At 31.4% G+C, this 25809-nt stretch overlaps 3 protein-coding genes and 1 long non-coding RNA gene across 4 annotated transcripts in view; 2 read left to right on the plus strand and 2 right to left on the minus strand.

Annotated features, from left to right (window-relative positions):
* LOC107063040 (zinc finger MYM-type protein 1-like) overlaps nt 1-363 on the plus strand; it is a 1866-nt gene extending 1503 nt beyond the window's left edge. The window contains exon 2 of the mRNA XM_015314438.1: nt 33-363. Coding sequence (XP_015169924.1) covers nt 33-363 — 331 coding nt within the window. The remainder of the gene's footprint in view (nt 1-32) is intronic.
* A 1739-nt stretch (nt 364-2102) lies between these two features.
* LOC107063042 (uncharacterized) lies at nt 2103-3127 on the minus strand. The gene is made up of 2 exons (XR_001475026.1): nt 2946-3127; nt 2103-2474 (listed from the first exon to the last, which is right to left on the minus strand). It is a non-coding gene; the product is annotated as an uncharacterized lncRNA (long non-coding RNA).
* A 2731-nt stretch (nt 3128-5858) lies between these two features.
* Nucleotides 5859-8019, minus strand: LOC102587973 (uncharacterized). The gene has a single exon (XM_006359459.2). It carries the CDS (start codon nt 7920-7922, stop codon nt 6387-6389), a length of 1536 nt encoding a protein of 511 aa, XP_006359521.1. The 5' UTR covers nt 7923-8019; the 3' UTR covers nt 5859-6386.
* Nucleotides 8020-22020: 14001 nt separating this feature from the next.
* Nucleotides 22021-25797, plus strand: LOC102588296 (probable protein phosphatase 2C 27). The gene is made up of 4 exons (XM_006359460.2): nt 22021-22444; nt 23587-23787; nt 24503-24714; nt 24828-25797. The coding sequence occupies exons 1-4, from the start codon at nt 22265-22267 to the stop codon at nt 25384-25386; spliced, it is 1152 nt and encodes a 383-aa protein (XP_006359522.1). The 5' UTR covers nt 22021-22264; the 3' UTR covers nt 25387-25797.
* The last annotated feature ends 12 nt before the right edge of the window (nt 25798-25809 follow it).

Here is a 25809-nt window from a genome sequence, read left to right on the forward strand (position 1 = left end):
GTGAGTAGTGATTTGCTTCTTGGGATGGGTAGCTTGAATCCGGTCAATTCTTTCTCTAATTTTGACAAAGGTAAAATCATGACTTTAGCAAAGTGTTATCCAAGTGAGTTTGATGATGGAAAAATTAGAGATTTGAGCTATCAACTCGATACTTTCATTATTCATATGCGAAGTGGTAATCCCAAGTTCTCCAACTTGCAAGGAATTCATGATTTGGCGAAGGCATTGGTTGAAGCAAATCTCGCGGAGACTTATTCACTTATTTATTTACTTGTAAAGTTGACTTTGATTTTACCTGTTGCTACGGCAACTGTGGAGAGAGCATTTTCGTCAATGAAGCACATAAAAAATGGTGCGGAATAGTATTGGTAATCAATATTTAAATGATTGTCTAGTGTGTTACATAGAGCGTGATGTATTTATAAATGTTAGTAATGATGTCATTATCGATCGTTTTCAGAATATGAAAACTCGTCGAGGACAATTGTAAATGAATGTTGAATATTTATAATATTAGTAAATAGTAATATTATTGAAAGTTTTAAATTTGTTAACTTCATGCTTTTAGTGTGGAGTGTGGATTTGTAATATCTTATTATTTATATTTTATTGATTGATTTATGATATATATCGGAAAGGCAAATAATTTAATCAAATATAAAATTAATTTAATCGATAAGTTTATTTGGCACCCCCAGACTCTAAATCCTGGATCCGCCACTGTCCACAACGATACAGTAGGTGTGAGAAACAACCCAACACTCAACATAGAAAGCCCAATAGAGCTGAACTAGCTCAGCTGAGGCCTCTAGGTATGTCTTGGGCCTATTATGCAGTATAATACTAGTTAATAAGCTAACATAACTATAGTTTAAATTAACTATGGCTTGCAGTTTAATTATAGTTGTAATTACGTTGCATGTCCTCTTTTATACAGTTTCCAATATGAATTACACACACACACACATATATATATACGTTCGCCTATCATTTCCTTCTCTCAAACTCGCTCACGAGATAAACAAATACATATGTAGATCAATTACATATATACAATTATGTGACATATACAGTTCATCTCTCTGCCCTCTCTCCTCCTTCCAACATGTAGCTACAAATCGTAATTAGTGTCGTATTAATTTAGTCTTCATAATTGGAAAATAACAAGTTTCAAATTCTACGAGTAAAACACTCAAGGTCATGTGACTGAGCTATTTTTTCAAAAAAACAGGGGTAAAATTAGTTAATGAACGATATTTCTACCTTCATTGTATTTAACTTATATCTAAACCTCTTTACCCTTGTCTTCACATATGGTGTTCTAAAGAACTTAAAACAAACAGTATGCATTCATAAAGTTCAATACAAAAAATGGCGTGTATTATACACACACAGGTTCCACAAGACAAGGTATGGCCATAAAGAAAGAAGACAAGGCTAAATGTCGTGTAGTTCAACTATTTCACGACACAATGGCTCACAGGTGAAATCATTGCATCAAAAATAGGGAGTGCAGATTTGAAAGTGGGGAAATGCTTTGAAGGTAACACAATCCATTTCTCTCAGATCAACTAATCCATTTTTTTTAATTGAAAAAATTGCATGAAATAGCAAATTATTAATTCAAATTAAATGTTATAGCCATAGTTTATTTTAATTGTAATTCGCAGCAAACATCCCCTTTTTTGCCATCTGATTCGGTATACAATTAGCCATTTTCGGTATACAACTAGTCATTTTATATATTTCGGTATAAAATGCGTTCGTGTTTGTATAAAGTGAGATAAAAGTGTATATACAAATACAAATACAAATACATATATTTTCGTTCTATACACTTATAATTATACAAATATAGATCTTATTATACAAATTACAATGTATGAATGAATTTATACAAAACTGAACAATTTGTATAAAATTGGATGTTTGTAATGAATTATACAAATCAAAAGCTCAATAGCAAACATAAAATTTGCTATGGAGCGCAATTATACAAACTATAGCTATAACATACAAATATGATTTTTATGTTTGCTATATGTGAAAATTGCTTTTTTAATTTGCTTAATTAATTTTAAGGGTTATAAGCACATATTGCATGCCACATAATCACATGATCTTTTATTTAATTGATAAATAACACATTATACTCAAAGTTTATTTCTTAGCCACATAATTTTTTCTTTGAACAAGTACACTTTGGTCACTTAAGTTATTTATTTATCTAATTAAGTGACTAAATGTTGAAATTATAGGCCCATGATCATGTCTTAATTAGCCAACAAATGGACCACACGTTTTTCTGAAATTCCAACACGCTTGACAAAGCCAAGCATCAGAGCAATCATCATGTGTATTACATGGTTTTCCACAAATTGGATCTTGATCTTCTTGAAATAATTTTGTTGTAATTTGTTGTATATCTTCTTGGGCCATCACATGAATTTTGGTGGAGTAAAATGAATTATGAGCTACAAAATTCAAAATTATAATATTTTATAAGCATAACGTATTCGAGATATTTAACTTTAAAAAAATTATTTTGTTCTTAGTAAAAACTAGTTATAACTAGACAAATATATTTGACTTGTTTTAAATCATAAATTTTAAATTGACTCTTAAATGGCCCGAGGGGGGAGGGGGGGGGGAGGCATGGAAGGGAGAGGAGGGGGTAAAATGGATTGGGGTCGGGTGGTGAGATGACATATCATATGGATGTTAGTATTATGTGAAATTGAACGTCTATCTCGAATAACTTTAACAAAGAAAGAAGAAAGGTGCATCTTTAAAAGATATAATTTAAAAATAACTGTTATCATGGAATTTTAAATTTCATAAGAAAAATTCAATACCATGAAGTTTGAAGTTGCGCCTGTAAAATTTGAAACTTCATGATAGTAGCTACTATTCAATTACCATAACAAGAAGATGAAATGACTTACCAGCCATAACAACAAGAAGAGTGGTGAAAAGGATAACAAGTTTTTGTGCCATGGTAATAATTCTTGTTAATTATACTTTCAAAGTTGAGAAATAAATAGTACAAATAATGTAGATGACATTTTAATCTACCACCAAGAGTAGTATTTATAAGCTTTATTCAAGAGAGCCTTAGCAAAGTTTGGCCATCTTTGACAATTAAAATGTCTCACAACCACACAAGTTATTCATTTTTTTTTATTTTGAAAATCTTAGAGAACACTACTACACGTCATTGACAATTAACACATTTGAATTTGAATATAAATATTTATAATTAAAATATTATTTTTAAATCTGTATATTGAATAATTAAGAGGTTATGTATTCTTTCAGTATCTAAATGTGCATAATTTATTTCATATAAAAGTAATACATATAAATTTTAAACAAAATAGTAATTTATATTGTACTTCAAAATTTATTCATTTGATGAAGTATAATTAGTCTACAACTTAATATCGAGAGTAGTTGGTAATAATAGTCAGATATAACTGTGATGTGATGAATAATGATAATCGCGGTAGGTGGAGATGGCTAATAATAATAGTTGTGTCATCGTGGCGATTTAGATAAGAAGTATTTTACTTTTTTTATTTGAACTTATTCAACACAAATTAAAATAATTAAATATTTTTGAAGTAATATGCCACCTACCCTATATGATTATCTATTAAAGAGGATATATTCAACACAAATCATAAATAATTAACTAAATATTATTGAAGTAGTATGTCACCTATTCAATATGATTTATCTATGGAAAAGGGTCATATTTGCCCTTGTACTCTTAGAAAAGGGTCATATTTCCCTTTCGTCATACTTTTTTGTTATATTTGTCCTTACCATCCAACTTTGGGTACATATTTGCCCTTATATAGTTAACTTATCATGTCACCATTTTTATTAGTCCACGTGGCGCCTACATGGCTCCATGTGTATATCCATTTTTTAAGATTATTTTTTTTGGTTTTGTACAATCTAATCAAAATGTGAGATTAAATGTCTACCATGGATGGCTCTATACAGTAGGTGTGAGAAATAACCCAAGACTCAACATAGAAAGCCCAATAGAGCTGAACTAGCTCAGCTTGAGGCCTCTATTAATGTCTTAGGCTTATTACGCGGATAAGCAAAATACTAGTTAATTGGCTAACATAACTTTGAATTAATTACGATTTACAGTTTAATTTTAAAAAATAATTACGTCGCATGTCCTCTATTATACAGATATAAATACAAATTATATGATAGATATACAAATATAATTAGTCTCTCCACTTTTTGCCCTCTCTCGTTCGCCTATCTCCTCCCTCTCCCAATCTCGCTCGCCTCTCACCTCCCTCCAACATGTAGCTACGAATCGTAAGTAGCAAACTATAGCTATGGAGCATAATTAAGTTATTTTTGAGTGGTTATATGTGAAAACTGCCCTTTATTTGATGTTACCCAATCATATATATTGATTTATTCATTTTATCAATAAAATCCCTCTTTTTTCCAGCTCTTGTTTTCTCTGTCGAGGTTTTTTGGCTACAAATCCAATCCCCTTGGATCTCCCATGTCCCTTGATGTTTTCAGTGGAGGAATATTAGATTTAGTCTTCAAATAACAGAGTTTCAAATTCTACAAGTAAAACACTCAACTCAGCTATTTTTTCAAAAACAGGGACAAAATTAGTTAATGAATGCTATTTCTACCAAATATAACTTGTTGTATTAAATTTATCTAAAACCTCTTTCCCCTTCTCTTCTCATTTGGTGGTTCTAAAGAACATAAAACAAACAGTATAATACATAGGGGTTCCACAAGAGAAGGTGTTGCCATAACAAAGAAAGATGAAGAGCAGGCTAACAATGGCTCAGGTGAATGAATGGGAAAATGGGGAAATGCTGTTAAGAAGTTCAAGCTACCCCGAACAATAGAATTCTCAACAGAAAAACAACGTTCAATAGAATTATAGAAGCAATCCGCCAAAAAAATGTTCAAGATACCCAAGTGGTAAAACAACTAAACTACTAAGAATCGACCTAAATCCAGTACAGTTTCACAGAATGAAACCTACCAACATATTGCACACACAAGAAAAAGTACCTTAACATCAGTAAATTTTGATAAACGAGTCCTTAGTGTGTCAATAAAGTTTCCATTTGTCCTGAAACAAGCAGAGAACTGACAAAGGTAAATTCATGAAGTGAAAAGAGTTTACAAATATTCCACCACCCCAGGGTAAAACTTTCAAAGGCCCTTCAAGTAACTCTTATTGAATACCTAAGCCCCGCCACCATTTGAGGCAACTCCTTCTGATTGAAAGGAAAAGTTGTACGTTTCCATTATTGGAAGAGTATTGAACTGAAGAGGCCAAACTAAGTGCACATCTTCATCGAATTACAAATTGCAAGGAGTAGCAACTTTACGATTGTAGCAGCCACTACTTCAATCAGAACCTAGAGGAGCGATACTAATGGTAGTATCATATAACAAGACTGATATATCCATAACCTTGTAACTTCTTTTACAGCCAGGTGAATAGTCCTCCCCAAAATACATACTCTCTGGCCTGTCATAATTCCCCGTTGAAAACCCCACAGCAAAGGTATCAAAACCACCATATGGTAATGTCGGCTTAACCCAATGCAAGTAAAACACTTGCTTTAAGCCTCAAAGTTACTACTTATGGTAATGTTGGCTTAACCCAGTACAACTAACTAAAGTGCTCCTCTTTCAGTTAAATTCCTATGGTTATCTGGTGCTAATTTGAAGGTAACACAATCCATTTCTCTCAGATCAACTAATATTTCTTTGCTCAATCACAATGAAAATGCTTGGTCAAGCCAATATTCAGTGACAATTGAATGAACGAAAACTAGGAAAAGTAAGAGAACAATCATCTCCGAAGCAAATTGTATTGAGCTAACAAAATAAGTTACAGATTAGTTTCATCTACTCCTCAATTACAAAGTTTACTTCATAAGAGAATTACTAAAGCCAAGAGAAGATAGCAAAACATCAATACAATACAACAACATACCCAGTATAGGTCCCATAAGTGGGGTCTGGGGAGGGTGGGTATACGCAGACCTTACCCTACCTTTGTGCAGTTGAGAGGTTGTTTCTAATAGACCCTCGGCCTAAGAAAGTCGCATCTCAGAACAGGAAAAAGGTATCCCATTGTTGGGACTTGAAGCAGAGTATCTAAACCAACTAGACTAGATATGAACATGATAATCAAAGAAAATAATGGAAAGATTCAAGTTTTGGAGTGAAATGAAAGGCTTGAATCTCTTTCCTTCTTCACCTATTACCGAACTTCTTCAAGAATTTACCTTTCTCTACCTTGGAGTAGTATCTCTAAGAAAGGACCTCCGATATGTCAAGCATCTCCAGAAAGTACCTCCAATATGTCAAGCATCTCCAGAAAGTACCTCTGATATGTCAACAAGTACGTCATCATCATCATCGTCGTCATCATCATCATCACTGTAAATCCTTGGAGCAGAAAGCTTTCGTCCACTCCGACTTCTTGATCCACCGGCATTATGCAAATTACCAAAAGTACTCACATTACTCTGCCCCCCAACAGCATGATTCTTAGCATTCCTCCCTTCATTCGCCCCAGAGGTTGGACAAGTAAACATGGGCGAAAACGGAGACCAGCTTGAAACATTATTTCTACTTCTCTCAAAATGCTCCACGGAAAATCCTAAAGGCATAAATCCCCAGCAACAGAAATAAGCTTCTTTTCCATCAATAATCGGCGGAGCAGCAACCTTAACAGCTTGAAAAGCCCTCTTACAATTTTGACACTTCAGTGTACAATCAACATAATCCAAAGGGTACTCGTGCATAACATAACAATAAGGACATGCTGTCCAGAAACTGGGTATCTTCTTAGCTGATGCATCTACTCTACTTTCTTTCTCCTTCACATTACTCGCATTATTACTAGTACTAGCAGGTCTATTTTCATTGCTCCCCACCACTACATTCTCATTTCTTTCTAGGGGCTGTTGATTCCCATGCTGCTCAACAGTAACCTCCGGTTCTCGCCCTCTCGTCGAGCTCAACCCAATACCAAATGGTGGATTTTCTCTATTAAAGCTCCTCTCAGAAGTTACAGGCTGTGGTTGGTTTAAATTCAAGAATGTAGCAGGCTGTTCATCTATGTTTGAAAACGAAAGAGAACTCACCGGTTGTTGTGTCTGTTGTCTCAGAGATGTTACAGGTTGTTGTTGCTGCTGCTGTTGCTGCTGGTGCTCTTGCTCCGAACCTGAGCTCCCCATAGTCATAGTCTCTTGCTCACGATTCAGAAATGTAACCGGCATAGAAATTCCAGCTTGCGGATCTCTACTATAGCTTACTCCAGTGGCATGTGAACCTTGATCTTGACTAGGCATATTCACAAACAGCTGGTCAGCAGTCGACCCCGGCATTTGATTAAACCCACCATGCTGCACAAAGCTCACCGGTGTAGGCGCAGAAGCAACTGGGTAAAGATTCAGAAAAAAACCCAATTCTTTATCATACATACTTTTCCTCAAGGGATCAGAAAGAACTGAAAACGCATCAACAACAAGTCCAAAAGCTTGATCCGAAAATGGAAAGTTGTTGTTCTGAGGATTCAACAGAAGAGCAAATCGACGATACTGATCGGCGATGAATTCGAAGTTCTGGGTTTGGTTAGGAGGGATCTGGAGGATAGAGTAGTAATCAAAGTGATGATTGTTGATACGTTTGTCGCCAGCAGTTAAGGTGTCGACGATGCTGAGGATTTGATCGATTGGGTGAGCTAAAGACGGGTCGGATTCACGGGCACGAGTTGCAAATGATTTGCTACCAACAAGATCACGATTTGTAAGGAGCTTTTCGGCGATTGATAGCCATCGTAAAGCTTCAGATCGATTTGTAGGAGGGCCATTGATGAAGAATGGATGTTCCATTTTAGGGTTTTGGGGAAGGAGAAGGAAGAATAGGAAGAGTGAGTGTGCTTTTGATAAGACTAAAAAGGAAGGGGTTGGGAGTAGAGGGGTGGGTGGGGTGGAGTGGGTTTCAAAATTCTTTTACGGGGTGAAGCGTATATGTGGAACTTTTCACTAATGGGATCAAAATAAATTATTTCATCGCGAAAATCAAAATAATTCCACTTGTCTTCACTATTGTCATCTTCACAAATTATTCTTAACATGTAGTGAATTCGTTCATGCAATGTAATCCCATCACAAAAGGAGAACATATTATAAGGAAATTCAACTTGTCTCTATTTTTTATCTCCAAGACTAACAACTATAAGATGCTCATAATGAACATGTAGAGTCCTATGACTCATCATGAGCACCACCTTGTAAACATTCTTGGAGGAGTCGAAACAAAGTTCACCTCTTGTATAATAGTGGTCCAAGTTCAAAGTGTCAAGCTCAAATTCAATCACTTTGGTGTAAAAATGGGTGGCGGGATTCCACAGGTACACATGTTTGTCAATATTAATTAATATAAGACCATGACAAGACCCTAAAACACTAATAGTTCCTCTATAACTCTCATTAATATCCCTTATCATGAAAGGAGCATTGAGTTCTTCCAAAGTGAGTTGTTGATTTATGAATCGAAAGAAGCTCGTTAATTCTGAATATTCTTCAAATGTTATCATAGCTATTGCTCTATGTCGTTGTTGATTATTAAAGAGCTCAAATTTTGAGTTTGAAATTCATAAATGCCATGACTTTGAAACACACTAAAATTTCACTGGCAACATGAGAGAATAATTATAGTAATTTCATAAGGTAGATATGCCATTAGGTAATTTGGTGTCACAAAGTGAGTGTTTGTTTCTTTGGTTTCCCATAGTGGAAGGAAACCCTAGGGTCAACTTAAATAGGGAGTAAAATTCTTTTTTTATTCTTATTTTTAGGATTACTATTCATATTTTATTCATCTAGAATTCAAAAAAGAAATAAATATAATGAACCAAATAGTAGTTAAGTTTAAGAAGGAAAGAGTACTTTTTAAGTTACCATGATTGAGTTTTTTTTTTTTTTTCGTTTTTCCTTGAGGCTTGAACCATAATTAATTTATCAGAAAAGGGTCAAAAATACCCCTGAACTATTGGAAATGGATCAAATATACCCTCTGTTTGATTTTGGGGTCAAAAATACCCTTACCGTTAGTGTATTGGATCACTTTTACCCCTCAAAACTAACATATGCCATGTCACCTAAAAAATCACATAAAACAATATTTTTTTACTGACTTGGAAATTCAAATGGACAAAACTCCCAACATGGCAGCAACAATCCACAAGTGGGGTGGGTGTAATACACCCTTGGCTCAATAAAAGTCCAAAAATGACAAAATTACAGCGAAATTAACACAACATTTTGATACAAAATCTTTATTTCACAATTCTTTATTAAAAAAAATACAAACTTTAATCACTTTTCAGTTTCTTCGGTTAGGAGAACGGCAATGGAAGGATTATTTTTGTCCATTTGAATTTCCAAGTCAGTAAAAAAATATTGTTTTATGTGATTTTTTAGGTGACATGGCATATGTTAGTTTTGAGGGGTAAAAGTGATCCAATACACTAACGGTCCAAAAAAAATATGGTTTTATGTGATTTTTTAAGTGACATGGCATCTGTTAGTTTTGAGGGGTAAAAGTGAGCCAATACACTAACGGTAAGGGTATTTTTACCCCAAAATCAAACGGAGGGTATATGTGATCCATTTCCAATAGTTCAGGGGTATTTTTGACCCTTTTCCGTTAATTTATTTATTTTATCTAAAAGAAAATTACAAAGCATTCATATTTATTGGAGGAAGAAGATTATGGACTCTTATAACTTCTTTCTTCTCATTCAACGAAAATTTAAATAAATATGACTTTTAATATTTCTTAAAAATAAATATGTCTTTTAATATTTATTTTTTTAAAATAGATAAGTTGCTTATGAACAAAGCATGGACTGGACACTTAAATATGGTAGGTTGTGAAAAAGCTTATTTTAATTTTTTTGGTAAAAAATTGTTTACATTGCTTCTTTCTTGTTTTGAAACAGATGGAGTTGTCTCTTCATTGTGGGAACTTATTTTGTTATCATATATGTCACGCTAGGTATTTAATAAAATAAAATAAAAAGACTCCATACATTTTAGCATTATAATATTTTTTATCTTTGAATTAAATTATTTAAATTTTCATATTAGTACTTATGTTTTTTATAATAATATCCAAGGTAATACATTATAAATACATGACTAAAATCTTATTAACTTAATAGTATTATGTAAAGTTGAATGTTTTATGCCCTTTTAAATAATTACTATGCACATAGAGTCAATAAGAAAATTACACCATCAACTTATTTTTAGAAATACTTATTTTTCTTAATTTAATTATTATATTTTCACGTGCCGTTGATTGAATGAACTAAGAAGAGAAAACACAATCAAAAGCAATAGAAGCATCTATCCAAACACTTTTCATGTTGCAAGAAGACTTAATAAGTTATAAATAACACTTTTCATGTTGCGAGAAGACTTAATAAGTTATGAATATTTCTTTTTATGAGATTAATCAATCTTGTTTTTTTTTTAAAATGAGTAAAAAGTCCAAATTAGAATCCTAACAAACTCTTATAATTGAGGCAATAATTGCATCGAATGATGGATCAGATCATACAAATTATGCAGCGTGCAACACATTATGCATTCCTTAAAGTTGCATCTAGGCGTATGGAAGCTACATCTAGGCGTATGGAACCACTATACTTGGTGGAGGTATTTTTTGAAGCACACGAATGCATGTTTTTGATTGACTATCAATTAGGACTAACTTTCTGGTATCTTACTTCAGATCCAAACACCCAGGAATAATCTTGATTTAGTGAGTAGACTATTAGCTTTCAGAAAGGGACAAATTATTAGCACCGAAGAAGTGCCTCAACTGGACCTCCATCATCAAGGCTTGATATATAAATCTTCATAGTCCGTTATATAAATTATTGACTTTTGATTTTTCAGGCATATGTAAAGTTTTGGTTTCAATGATACCTTGAAGGTTTGTCTATCGGTTATCGGTGTTTGATCACTAGGCTATTGTGTCTGACAAACACCGCCGGAATATTGTGCATGGGATACTCTTGACAAGACGACATGAGCCTATACAGATGATGTAGATATCTTTTTGCTTAGGAATGTAGATATCTTTTTGCGTAGAAACATTCCATATATTTGACTGTTATTGATATATATGTTTAGGAATGTAGATATCTTTGCTTAGGAATGTAGATATCTTTTTGCGTAGAAACATTCCATATATTTGACTGTTATTGATATATATGTACTTAAAAGGATGTATTAGTCAACATATTAGTTTTCCATTTAGCAGTTCAATCCCATTTGACTGTTGTTGATATATAGGGACTTAAAATATGGGTTGGTCAACAAATTAGTTTTCCATTTACTAATATTGTTTGGCTATAGTATTCTTGTATAATAGTGGTCCATGTTCAAGTCGTCAAGTTCAAAAATAACGAGTACAACAGAGAGAAATATATTAAAAGAAAAGAAAACTTGTTATTGCTAGAGATTATGAAATCAACTTACAAAGTACTCTTGAATAGATAACCAAACAACAAACTACCTTGTTGGACTTAAAAGAAAAGGAAATAATTTAACCACAAACAATAATTGAAACCTAAAAGCTAGGACCTGCTAAACACGCTTGAGAAACATGCAGAAAGTAAATGTCTCCACTAACAACTATAACATAGAATTTTAAGTTTAAAATTCTTGACATTCACTCCCTTAATTTATAAGTTTAATTTCCTGAAGATGCATCCACAAAAGTACAAACTCACCATTAGCTTACCAAAGTTGATTGTCTCAAGGATTCGAGTAAATCTCACAGGACTCATAGTCTAGAGAATAGGCAACATGCACTATTCTTCTGCTAGTAGCCCAAAATAACTCTTAAAACTACAAAAGACTATAAACTAGAAAGAAAGCCACCCCTTTTGGCAAGAACTTCAATTTACTTGATTTGTTTCTCAAAGACTCTAAGGTTCCTTTCTCTCCAAACATTATAGACCAATTTGAAAATTGCAGCTGCCTGGGATATATGATTAAGCAAGGCTTTCAATATTTACATAAGTTATTGCCTTGTCGGATACGTTGAAATTTGAATTAATTATCACCATACACATTTGATTATATCCATAAATTTCTCTTCGAGTATGTTCTGTAAGGAGGAAAATGGTTCTTCTAAACATATTTTTTATTTTCTTATGCTCGATTAGTTAATTTTATTTTTTTAAATATACTTTTTTAGGAAAATAAGTTGCTTAAAATTTAGGAAAATGACCTCTCCTTAATTGATCTTCCAACACACCTTCATCCCACCCCTCGTAGCCCCCATCTCCACTACCCCATACTCTCACCACCCAAATATATATATATACACCCGTACTCTTCAATAGACTAAATTATCATTTATTATTTTTCTTAAATAATATTTAAATTGTTATAAAATTAATATTAGAACAATATAACTATAAAGAGAAGAAGACAAGATAAGCAGATGGAAAGATTTTTTCTTCTATTCAAGTGTATCTTACAATGGTGAATGATATCTCTATTTATAGGTTGAGATATTACCCGAAAGGTCATCATGTTAAATGACCAAACTAGTAGATACTTTGTTATCAAAAAATGTTTATTATCACCTTGAAAAAATATAAATACATGAATGTAAGTAGTTCATGGTTATTATTTCCGTATGATTTGAAGTAGTGGCTTTTAACGTTTGCTTCACTAATCGCCAAGTTATTGTTGTGCCTCCACATGTAAACAAATAGCTTGTTTGATACTGAGCTTTATGCAAATTGAATGAATACCCTACATCTGCTTAACCAGTCATTTTTACTTAGATTCGTTGAAATAAAATGAACTCATGTCTGTGATTCTTTAAAAATATCTAAATATGTGTTGAACATGATCTCAATATATTTTTGTTGGAGAGAAGCTGATCTTGCCAATAAAATCCCTACAAAATAAATATTTGATCAATTATTATTAGCAAGATAAATTCAGACACCTTGAATGCTTCAAGGATTTTCATATAACCCTCATCATCTAGTTAGACATGACAATTATTCATTATACGAATTCAAGTTTTTCATATATTGCCAGACCAAAACAAACATCATTGCATCCACCACGGGACAATATATATCTCCACACAATAATGTCAAGACTTTTGCGAATTTGAGGAAATTTCACAAAGGACGATGTTATATTCTTGAATTAATATATGAAGTAAGACTTTCAATATTTTACCTAACATGTTCTAGTTGCCGCCTTGCGGGATACTACTATCTTACTAGAGGCTCATGTCGCTCGTCTCTCTCCTCGCTCGCTCCACTCTTGTCCTTCTCCCACTTTGTATATATGTTTCACACTTTTAATTTTAAGTATCATCCATGCATATGATACACAAATACATTTGTTTCAGAATTTTAATTCTCTGTCAATTATGAATGTTTATGTAAAAGGGTTCACCTATTTATTTTTCTCCCAAGGTAGAAACACTGGAATAATTATTATTGGTATAATATATCACAAATACAATAGATTATAGTTGAAAACAAAATGAACAAAAAATAAAATATTTTCATGTTGAGGTGCAGATATCTCGCTCTCTTTAAGGAGATTCAAGCCCACTGCGGTATAATCTACACCGATCCAACAGTAATACTCTTGACTTGTCCCCTCCAGGATACAACAGCCCAACAACGCCGTACAACTCAACCAACTCCGGATTAGTTGAAGAGTCCAAAGCTCAACATAAGAACATATTTTTTCAACACATAAATACTCTCTTTTATATAGTGAATATAGTTGAAGACTTAAAATATATTTTTCATCTCAACTCTCTCTTTCACTACTACATACTACAATATTTTTTCACACTTAACATATTTCATTGTCTACCCAACACAAAGGAAGATGCATCATTATTTATAGGTGAAAAAGTCTTCCATGTAATCAATGGGTAGAATGAGGGATAGTAATGTGGGTACATGAATGTGATAAGATGTTACAGAAGTTAAAGAAACTAATGGTTATATGAGTTACAATAAACTAATGATTATGAGAGTTGCAAGAACTAAATCTTCTACCATAATTTATAGCCACTTACATTATGCACTTAATATTTTATTTTAATAATAAAATGCATACACACCAACAACTATCATCATAGACATTTGATTATATGAAATCCATAGATGCAGCGGATATCAAGCTCCTCTTTATTATCTCTTCGAGTGTGTTTGGTATATGTAGGATCAATTTTTTTATATTCAGTTAGTCAAAACTTTTTTTGTTTGTCCTACTTTTTTTAGTCCGTTTTTAAAAAAAAATAAAAATTCTATAGCTCTTTAATTTCAAATTTTCACATGACATGTTTAAGATCGCAAGATTAATATGTATTTCGGTAATATTTGACATATATTTAATTTGAGACCATAAAATTCAAATCATATTTTTATTTTCTTAAATTTCCTGTCAAATCAAAACAGCGCAAACAAACTAAAATAAAGGTAATAGTAACCCTTAATTATCATATTGTTAGTGACATATTTGAGATCAACTTGGCAGACACCTAAATATACACACCCAAACAGCATGATCGTCTCAACCCCTTTTTAACCTTTTTGGAACCAAAAATTACCACAGTATGTTTTACATAAATAAAATATACATAATTTAATTATACTTTTAACCATAAACAAATTTTAGTCCTTTGTTTCATATTATTATATCATTATCTCTCATCAATTAGCATGACTTAATTATTTTGATTTAATGATCAAAAACACACCTATGAATTACTTGATTTTCTAAAAGTATAATTTGAAATTTGCATTACTTCTTTCAAGTTAGGTCATCTATGCTATTTTGAACTTAATTATTTTGATTTAATGATCAAAAACACACCTATGAATTACTTGATTTTCTAAAAGTATAATTTGAAATTTGCATTACTTCTTTCAAGTTAGGTCATCTATGCTATTTTGAACTTAATTATTTTGATTTAATGATCAAAAACACACCTATGAATTACTTGATTTTCTAAAAGTATAATTTGAAATTTGCATTACTTCTTTCAAGTTAGGTCATCTATGCTATTTTGAACTACTTACTGTATGCTATTCTCTCTTATTTGTTACATAAAATATAATAATTATAATCTATGAAAATATAATAGCTTTTTTCCTGTCACCTCCTTGATTCTCTCAAAACAATTTATTTTTTCTTCATGACCATTCATAGATATTTTTTCTACTGAAATTGAAATTGATTCTCTCAAAACAAAATTCATTACAACTACAACATACAAACAACAATAACATAATTAGTGTAATCATTTTAAAATAACAATAACATAATTAGTATAATCGTTTTAAAAGTAAAATTTCACATATTAAAATGTTTCATACAATAATTCAAGCTTCACTAAAAGCTAACTAATAGTTTCGATCAAGCTTTCCACATAGCAAAAGGTGTATGATATTGTAAATTCCTTATAATAAATAAGGATGTCTCCATATTCCTTCATCGCTAATATCTCAATATTCCCTTTATCATATCGATTCATACGTACATAGACATTCATTTAAAACTCCTAAACCAAGTATAATATCCTCAGAGTTTTGCTCAAGGACAAAAAATATGTCAAACTTTTCAGTAATGGGATCAAAATACATTATTTCATCGCGAAAACCAAAACAATTCCACTTGTGATCTTTGCTATTGTCATCTTCATAAAATACCCTTAAACTATAGTTAATTCGTACATGCAATGTAATTCCATCCCAAAAGGAGAACATGTCATAAGTGAATTCGTCCATGCAATGTAATCCCATCCCAAAAGTATTATGTAAAGTTTAAGGTTTTATGCCTTTTAAATAAGGGATAACGCATAAGTATCGATACCTAAATTACGAACGAAATTTCGGAACTATATCTTAACTAATCTAATATCTTAATACCCCGAACCTTTTTTTTTTTGTAATTTTTTTTTTTTTTTTGGCTTACGTGTTATACAAACATCTCCTCATACGTCTCAACTACATGGAATCACGAAGTGTGCCAAAAAAAATTGAATAAATATAATGTCTCTCTTCATTTCACACCAAGAAAAATGCCCTAAAAGACATCACTTTCCATATTCGTGGCCCAATAATTCTCCATAGAAAATGGAAGTAATCAATTTCTCCACTAAATGAAGCCAATTTTGCTTAAAGGTTCTTCTAATAGGGTCAGAGTGATGGATCATTCCAAGTATATAACTATATTGTAATTATTAGGAGAAAAAATGTTTTTTCAGGTGAGAAATTGTTATTGTGAATTTTTCACGTCATAAAAAGAAGTTCAAAAAAAAAAAACTTGTATTAAACAACAACCCAACAACCCAACAAGAAAAAGAAAACCCCAATATCCCTTCAATCAACTAAAAAGAAGCACATCAAACTAAGTTAGGTGTCTATCGAAAATAGTTCTTTTATCCCTTTTTTTCAAAATGTTTAGTTTTAGTTAGGTGTCTATCGAAAACAGTTTGTTTATCTCTACGAGATAGGAAAAAGATTTGTGAACATTTACATCCCTGTAAAAAAAAAAAAAAAAAAGGTTGAATGTAACTAATGCATCGATACACCTACCTTAAGATAGGAACATGCATGCTCAAAAAGGTTTATGCAATATATCATTGATATAGTTATTTTGTAACATAATAATACCATATGCATTTTTAATGACTTCAAAACTTAGAAAATTGGTGAAATTTCCAAAATCTTTTATTGAAAATCAAGCAACATAAAATAAGAAATAATTTGAATAACAAATAATATCATTGTATCACACACTGGATTTTGTTTGAGTCCGTAAATAGCTTTACAAAAATGACAAATATAAATTGGATAATATTTATCTGTAAATTATGTCTTTCATTTTTTAATTGATGCTTCTATATATACCTGTTAATATTAATATAGAAAGTTGTTGTATTAACTTCTTCTCCATAATTAAGTCTTCACTTTAATTAATCATTCTAGATTTAGGTCTTTCTTTTAGTAATATAATAAATATAAAAGTAATCTGAGGTTCTTTTTTTAATAAGTATTTTGTAAATTATTAAGACTTTTCAGCTAACTTGTACAACTTTACATCTTTCAAAAGGGACAATACAATTATTTCCTTTAAGTTTAAATATTCCATGTCTCAATTGATTGAAAATTTATGTGTACAAATCACTAATATTTCATTTAAAATATTCATCCAACAAAATTTTCTATGTTGTTAAATATTTGTAGATATTGAAATATTTTCAAGAAATTTAAATATCTTGTCCCCCTTTACACCTTATTACTTACTATATGAAAACTTTTAAAAACCAAAATAGTATCTATTATATTATTATATATAAAAGAAATAGAAAACAAAAAAATACTACAACCTAACTTTTCTTCACTTATTTTCTCTTTTTATTATATTTTAATAAATCAGTAAACGTGTTTAGCGTGTAAAGAAAATTATGGGGGCAATTATTTTTCTGACTCTTAATAAATACTCGTTCGGTCTCAAAAAATTTGTTATGTTTTATTTTATTAAAGCTAAATTATATACATTTTATTATATTAATATGAGAAAAATTACAATCTATAGTAACTTTTCATATATCCAAGCTTTCTTGTGGAGTTATATATACTAAGCATATTGATATTATTAGGGGAAAATGTCTGAAATATATTCGAACTTTAATCAAAATTGCAGTAACAATACCGAACTTTGGAAAGGACCTTTTACCCCCTGCACTATTTAATAGTGTATTTTAAAAGTATATATGTGTCCACGTGGACATCATAAATATTGCATCATTTTAAATAGTAGTGTGTCACGTGAACACATAAATACCTTTAAAATACACTATTAAATAGTGCAAGGGGTAAAAGGTCTTCCATAAAGTTTGGTATCGTAACAACAATTTCGGCCAAAGTTAAAATATTTTTTAGACCCTTTTTCCATATTATTATTATAATACTTTTCATATAATTTTTTAAGCTAAAACAATTTAATATATATAGTATCGCGGAGTAGGTTCTCAATTTATATAATAAAATTATATATTGCAATTCAATTTACCACGTTTTTTCTCAGCAAAAGAACACGTATCTCATTCCTCTTCCACTCCTAAATTCTTTTTCTCCATTCTTTGTTTTTTTATATTTATATATATTTTTAATGGAGGAATAAAGCTTTTTATTATTTTTAAATCTATTAAACTTCTTAAAAAAAGATCCACGGCAAATTAGAAATTAAAGAATTGAGTGAGGACATTTAACTTATTATTTTAAATTCTTCTTTATAAAAAAGGATTCTGACTACTTCATTGTCCATTTGTGTTCATTATTTTTTATTAATGCCTCTACAATTTTTTTACAGTTCCTTTTTAAAAAAATAAAAAAAAGGTTTGATAGAAATAGACTACTATTCTAACTCCTCCTTTGTGTATTTATGTTTTCTATTATTATTAGATGTATGATGATGATGATACTATCTTTATGAAATTTGGGATCCAAAAAAATTGAAGAGGAGGTGAATCAAAGTCTCAATAAAGAGATATATGAGAGGGTTGGCTATATATAGTGGATTTAGGATCGGAAATATATGAGAGGGTGGGCTATATATATAGTGGATTTAGGATCGGAAAGATAGAAGTATGTCGAAAAAGTATTTGAGACAGTTAATTAGATAGGATATATAAATAACTATTTTATTTTATTATTATTATTATTATTACACTCCTACTATTTTTAAATTTGTTATTATTATGATTATCTATTTTTTTAAATTTCGAACGTTGTTGTATTTTTGTTGTTAATATTTTTTTCTCTATTATCTTAGTATCTTCGTCAAGATATTTTAATTAAGGGAAAATTGTGCAGAATAACAAATATTTAAACTATTAAATATTATAGCTACTGTTTAAGAAAAGTTTAATTCACAACTATAGTTTCGCTCAATCTTGCTATTGCCTGATATGTATAATTCGTCTAATTTGTATAATTTGTCTGATTTGTATTAATCTAGAATTTGTATAATTCTATTTTTGATTGTATAAATCTAGAATTTTATAAATTACCTTGTGTAAATATTGGCATGCAAAATATACGAAAGGAGTTCTGAAAATTTTCTAAATGTATAAATATAAAATTTGTATATAGCTACTCTATTTGTATATTCGGAAGAGAAATATACAAACCAACAGAAATATATAATTGCCGCCTTCATAGCAAATGAAACTGTAGTTATGGAGTGCAATTATCGAAACTATAACTATATAGCCTTATTATGTCTATAGTATTTGCTATTTCTGAAATTTTCTTTTTTTTAATACTATATTTTCTGTTCATATTGATTTGTTACGCTTTTCTTGATCTGAGGATATTTTGAAAATTATTGTCTATCCTTATAAAATAGAATATATTTTTTGTATATATTAGTTATGATTTTCTTCAAATTATGTTTATGAGGTTATATTAGATATTGTTATTGTGACTTATCTATTAAAATTCTTTTTTTTTCTTTTGGAGACAAATTTGCTGTTTTAAAAATTAAAAAAAAAAAACTGACATATTGATCAATGTTTTGGAAGTTTTCTCTCATTTATTTAATAAAAATTAGAAGATAGTTCTAGATTACAGATGTTGACAAAAAAAGTCTTTTTTTTTAATTAAGTGGAAATAAGGTACTAAATGCCCTGAAGTCTCTGGTAAGTTGGTATGAACCGACAACAACTTAAAAATATCTAACCTAAATATCTCCAAAAAGAAAAAGAAAAACTTAAAAAAAGGTTAAGCCAGTTCATTATAAATAATTATATTCGCTATATAAATATATTAAATTAAATATATTAGTGCTATTATATTACAAATAGTTGAATTGGCGTAGCAGGTAATATTTTAAACAACCACAGTTATAATAATTTTTTTCGTAATTAATACTATCTAAAAATAACCAGATAAAGATAATAATTCATTTTGTTATTGTATATTAAATTGGTCAAATTTAAACTTCACGTTCATTTGAATTTGATAATCTTAACTTAAAGTTTGTATATGTTTTAAAATTACATTAAAATTACTCACTTTAGATTTTGTTAGTCTCCTTAAGAAAGTAATTAATATAAATATTTTATTATAATTTATATTAATTATAAAGTATCGTTTTAGATTTTAGAAAATAATTTTGAAAATAAGTAATTAATGTTAAAAATAAATAAAAATAATTATTATTTTTTAAAAATAATAAGAGAAATATTGAAAAATTCTCTAAATTCAGCGTGAATTATTGGTTTTATCTCTAAATTATTGATAACCGTAAAAGCTCTCATTTACTTTACTTTTTTTTTCACCCTCTCATTTACTTGACTAACTGAACTAAAGTACACTCTTGACACTAAGGTTGTTCATGGTTATGGTTTAAAAAATTAAAATGAACCGCAATCTGAACTAAATTGTTTAAAAAATCGATATATTTGGTATGACTTGGTTAGATTTGTTTTTTTAAAAAAAAATTGAAAATCAAAACTAATTGATTTGGTTTTGATTTTACTTTAAAAAATCATAAAAATAATCAAACTAAACCATAAATTTTATATATATATATATATATATATATTACCAAGCACTTTACACTGTCACAAATTCTAACTATGGCAAAGTGTATAAAAATAAAGGAATGATCGAAATAGATCAAGAATGTGCAGGAATTGCAAGAATTGTTGAAGCAGAGATTCAACAAGCCCAAATTCCATAAATTTTATAATTATTTATATATTATTCATAAATAAAATATAGATATTTTGTTAAATTTTAATTAACCTAAGTCTTTAACTTTACCATTTTCTCAAGCCCAACACTTTTAATTTTTAGCTTAACTATTACAATCCTAAGTCCAAGTCCATTGAAATCCATTACTTTAGTCTTTTCCTATCCTACCTCATATAAGATAGTCACACTTTCTCTTAATTGAACCACTTTGTTCGTATAATAAAACTCTAGTATTGTGTAGTTGGTTAACTGAATCCACATTAGCTTTCACGTGGATTGTTTATATACTAACTGTAATTCTAGAAATTCCGGGAAGGGAAAAATTATAGTGGGAAGGGGTGTACAAGCCTAAGCAAGCTAAGATTATATCCTCCATTCGGGTTAGTCAATTGGTAGAGCAAGGTTGTTTGGCTTATTTGGCTCATATTAGGGATGTTGAGGTTGAGACTCCATCTTTTGAGTCTATTTCTGTGGTGTCAGAATTTAGAGAATTGTTTCCTAATGATTTACCCGGTATGCCTCCGGATAGAGATATAGATTTCTGCATTAATTTAGAGCCTGGTACTTGTCCCATTTCCATCCCTCCATATCGCATGGCTCCGGCACAATTAAGAGAGCTTAAGGCTCAAATCCAAGAACTTCTTGATAAGGGATTTATTCGTCCTAGTGCTTCCCCATGGGGTGTTTGTGTCTATCGAGATACGTATATCCTCTTTACTTTCAAATTGAAGAAACAAAAAATATCGAACCAAACCGATAATAACCAAAATGACAGTAATTCGTTTGGTTTGGTTTTAGAAATTTAAAAATCGACTTAATTGATTTGGTCATGATTTTAATCAATAACCAATCCAAAATCGAATCACAAACACTCTACCTAACATCCTTAAATTCTTTTCGAGTTTAGGGGTGTTTTAAACACTTTTCTCGACTTTTTATCAAGAGTATATGTTCCTATAAGAGTTTGAGACCACTTGCTATGGCATGCTGCAGATTAATGATGTGTCTAAATTTAGTTAATCAAGTAAATAAATATTTTTACAACTCTTAATAGTTTAGATACGAAATTGATAGTTTTTGTCAAGTTCGAAATGTAAAAATCTATATATTTAAAATAATGGACGAACGAGAGAGAGAGTAGCAAGTTACTACCTTTTTTTTATGACCCCATTAATCACATATTCCCAAGAATCTTCTCTTTCATCACAATTTCCACACATATGTATTCTCACTTCCCCTACCTCTACTAGCTCCTTTCAATACCAACAACTTGCTCAACCTAAAAGTGATAAAAACAACCCATTCTTCTTCTTGCTCTAAATATTCTACTCTTTTTTTTCTTGTTTTTTTGCCCCTTTAACTTGCCCATTAAATTGTGTCATAACTACTAACATGTGCATTCAAGATTCAGAGCAAGTGAATGAGGGTATGGAGAATTTAGACATTTCCAACACTGATGACAATTTCAAGAACCAATCTTTACATTCTGAAGCTGAATTTCAACATACCCAAAATGAGAATTGTGGAAAAATTACTTCTTCTAGTCCTTCTGTCAGGAGAAACTCATTCCCAGTAAGGATTCTTTTTTTCAAAATTGTAATATTTGCTTTTGGGGAAGAATTTGTTGGTTTGTATATGGATGTTGATTGGTTTTAGTAGTTTTTTTTTTTTTTTTTGCTGTCATAAAAGTTGGTTAGTTTGGAATTTGGTTGTTGATACTGTTTAAAGATTTGATTTTTATGGTGTACTTATGCCTTAACACGGTTGGTTGGTTGGTTGGCTATCTGAACTTAGATTGTATTCTTTTTTGAGTTAGTTGGGGGAGACTTTTTTGGTATTAGTAGTTTTTCTGTGTCAAAAGTGTTGTTCAATTTGGAGTTTTATTGGTTGATACTATGTAAAGATTTGATTTTTATGGTGTACTTATGCTTTAGGACAGTACTTTAAGCTATGGTTATTGGTCTTTTCTTCATTTGATGATTTGATATCATGCTGATATATTTTTTGTGTGTCTCTTATGTGTGTATGCAGAGGTGATCCATAATTTACACTTGATGGATTCAACACTTTTTGAGCTTTTATGTAGTCTGATTGATTGTGTTCTTTTTTGAGTTAATTGGGAAAGACTTTTTTGGTTTGTATATGGATGTTGATTGGTATAAATAGTTTTTTGTGTTGTAAGTGTTGGTCAATTTGGAGATTTATTGGTTGATACTATTAAAAGATTCGATTTTTATGGTGTTTTTATGCCTTAGGATAGTACTGTAAAGCTATGGTTATTAATCTCTTTCTGAGTACTGTTTGCTCCCCAATCTTTCTTTTTATTTGTGTTTATGTGTGTATGCAAAGGCGATCCGTGATTTAAATTTGATGAGTTCAACCTTTGAGTTCTTACCATTTAATCCATTGCACTTTCAAAATCATGGGTTTCGAATTTAGTTTTTTTGAAATTATAGTAAGTAATTATAGTTACTTACTATAATTTCAAGATGTGTCTTATATCGTCCAACTGGAATCTTTTCGCTTGTCAGCATTTGTAGCTAATGGTTTAGAGTTTGCATTAGCACTCATTTGGTGTTTCTAACAAACTCATGTGACTACAGTCATGCTGCTTAGCTTCCTAAACAGAGTATTGGCACGAAGTTCACTTCTATTGTCACATCATCGAAGCTGATTGTTGCTTGAATTCAAACTATTTCTTTCCTTTTCTGCAGCTGGAAAGTATTTCAGAAGACACAACTATTGCAGATCGGAAACAAATACTGTTAAGTAACTCTCTCCCGGTCCTTAGGTCGGGAGATTGGTCCGATATTGGAGGTCGCCTTGACATGGAAGACACTCACATCTGTATTGCGGACCTAGCTAAGAATTTTGGCCTTAATATACTTGGTGAGGATGCTATTTCTTTCTATGGAGTAAGTTCGTTAACCTCATTGACCCTCATATATGTCACTCTTTGACTATTACTCGGTATACTTTTAGACTGAATTAAACTCAGTAAAGTTCAGCTTAGCGCTTACTTTGTGAACATAGGAAGTACGCTTAAAAAAGATTAACACTACATAGTAGACACACAACTAGAGTGCCCTACTAATCAGAGTTGTGAGATGGGGCGTATGTCTTCACCATACGGGTGCGTCTTTCATCATAATGTTGCAAATACTATGCTGAAGATATTTTTAAGTATTTTCAGGTAGAGCGAAATGTTCTTAGTATTTCTTATCAAAGAAAAGTATGAAACACTAACTGAAGCGACTGCATTTATCCCAAGTTGAAGCATAATACAACTCTTAAGAATTATAGGAGTATATAATCTAACCGAACAATACTGTGGAATCGCAAAGGTGTTATTCTTCTGGGAGTCTTGGAATGAACCTATTGAACAGCAGTAGACAGAGCACCATAAATTGAACTTCTGCTGTCCCTAAATGCATATCATAGTTCCTATGTACGACCATGTCCCATTGTTTCCTTTGTTGTTTCCGTCAAATTATATGCATAAAAATGAAATTGAGTTTCTTTTTTTTTCTTCTGGTAAGGAGCACATAGATGTCTTTCTTCTGTTTTGATTTTTTTCCTTTTATGATATTCTACTCTGATGATGCCTAATGCAAACGGTTCTAATGACAGGTCTTTGATGGACATGGAGGAAAAGGAGCATCACAGTTTGTTCGTGATTACTTACCAAAGATCATTGTTGAGGATGCTGATTTTCCTCTGGAACTTGAGAAAGTGGTTACAAGATCTTTCGTAGAGACGGATGCTGCCTTCGCCAAGTCATGCTCTGTTGACTCAGCCTTGTCCTCCGGCACTACTGCACTCACTGCAATGATATTCGGAAGGTAATTTATTCCTGTGCCTACGTCATCTCATTTCGCTACATTCAGAAATCTGTACTCTTAAGATTAGCCACTTTGATCAAATTCTTTATACTGATGTGTTGTCTTATGAACAGATCACTACTTGTGGCAAATGCTGGTGATTGTCGAGCAGTTGTATCTCGAGGTGGACTAGCTATAGAAATGTCAAAGGATCACAGACCTTGTTGTGTTACTGAAAGAACTCGCATTGAATCCGTGGGTGGATTTGTTGATGATGGCTATTTGAATGGACAGCTAGGCGTGAGCCGGGCATTAGGTAACTGGCACATTAAAGGATTGAAGGAGGTTGAGAAGGGCGGACCATTGAGTGCTGAACCTGAACTGAAATTGCTGACATTGACAAAGGAGGACGAGTTCCTGATTATCAGTAGTGATGGAATATGGGATGTTTTCCGAAGCCAGAATGCAGTTGATTTTGCTCGGAGGAGACTGCAGGAGCATAACAATGTAAAGAGATGCTGCAAGGAAATAGTAGACGAGGCCAAAAAGCGCGATGCCATAGACAACTTAACAGTAGTCATGGTTTGTTTTCACTCTGAGCCGCCACCTCCAGTTGTTTTTCAAAGATCAAGAATAAGGAAAAGTATATCCGCAGAGGGACTTGCAAATCTAAGATCTTTGCTTGAAGATTAGAGCTGCAACGTTCGATATCAATTTTGGCAGCTTACAAACATATCCACCTAAACAACAGCGATAATGACGATCACTTGGTTACTTCTGGACAACTTAGTAAATACATCAGAGGTAAGTTTATCTTCTTCTTTTTTGTAATTCTCCCATTGAAACCTAAGTCCTAGATGAAATAAAGCTTGAGGGACATAGGAGCAACCCGTTGAGCCGAATTTTGTACATAAATCAAACAATATTCTTCCATTGTATGATTCCCTGACTAAAGGGAAACTCAAACTGAACCTCACCTTCTGGTGAGACAAAAATTGAATTGTTGGTTTGTTCCAACTTTTTCAATGTCATAACAAAGGTTATGTAATTGCCAACATCTCTTAGTTGTTGTGAATGGCTTAATAAAAGAGTTCCAAATCTTTATGTACGCGCCTT

Source organism: Solanum tuberosum, unplaced genomic scaffold (assembly GCF_000226075.1).
Source record: "Solanum tuberosum cultivar DM 1-3 516 R44 unplaced genomic scaffold, SolTub_3.0 scf00300, whole genome shotgun sequence".
Classification (NCBI taxonomy): domain Eukaryota; kingdom Viridiplantae; phylum Streptophyta; class Magnoliopsida; order Solanales; family Solanaceae; genus Solanum; species Solanum tuberosum.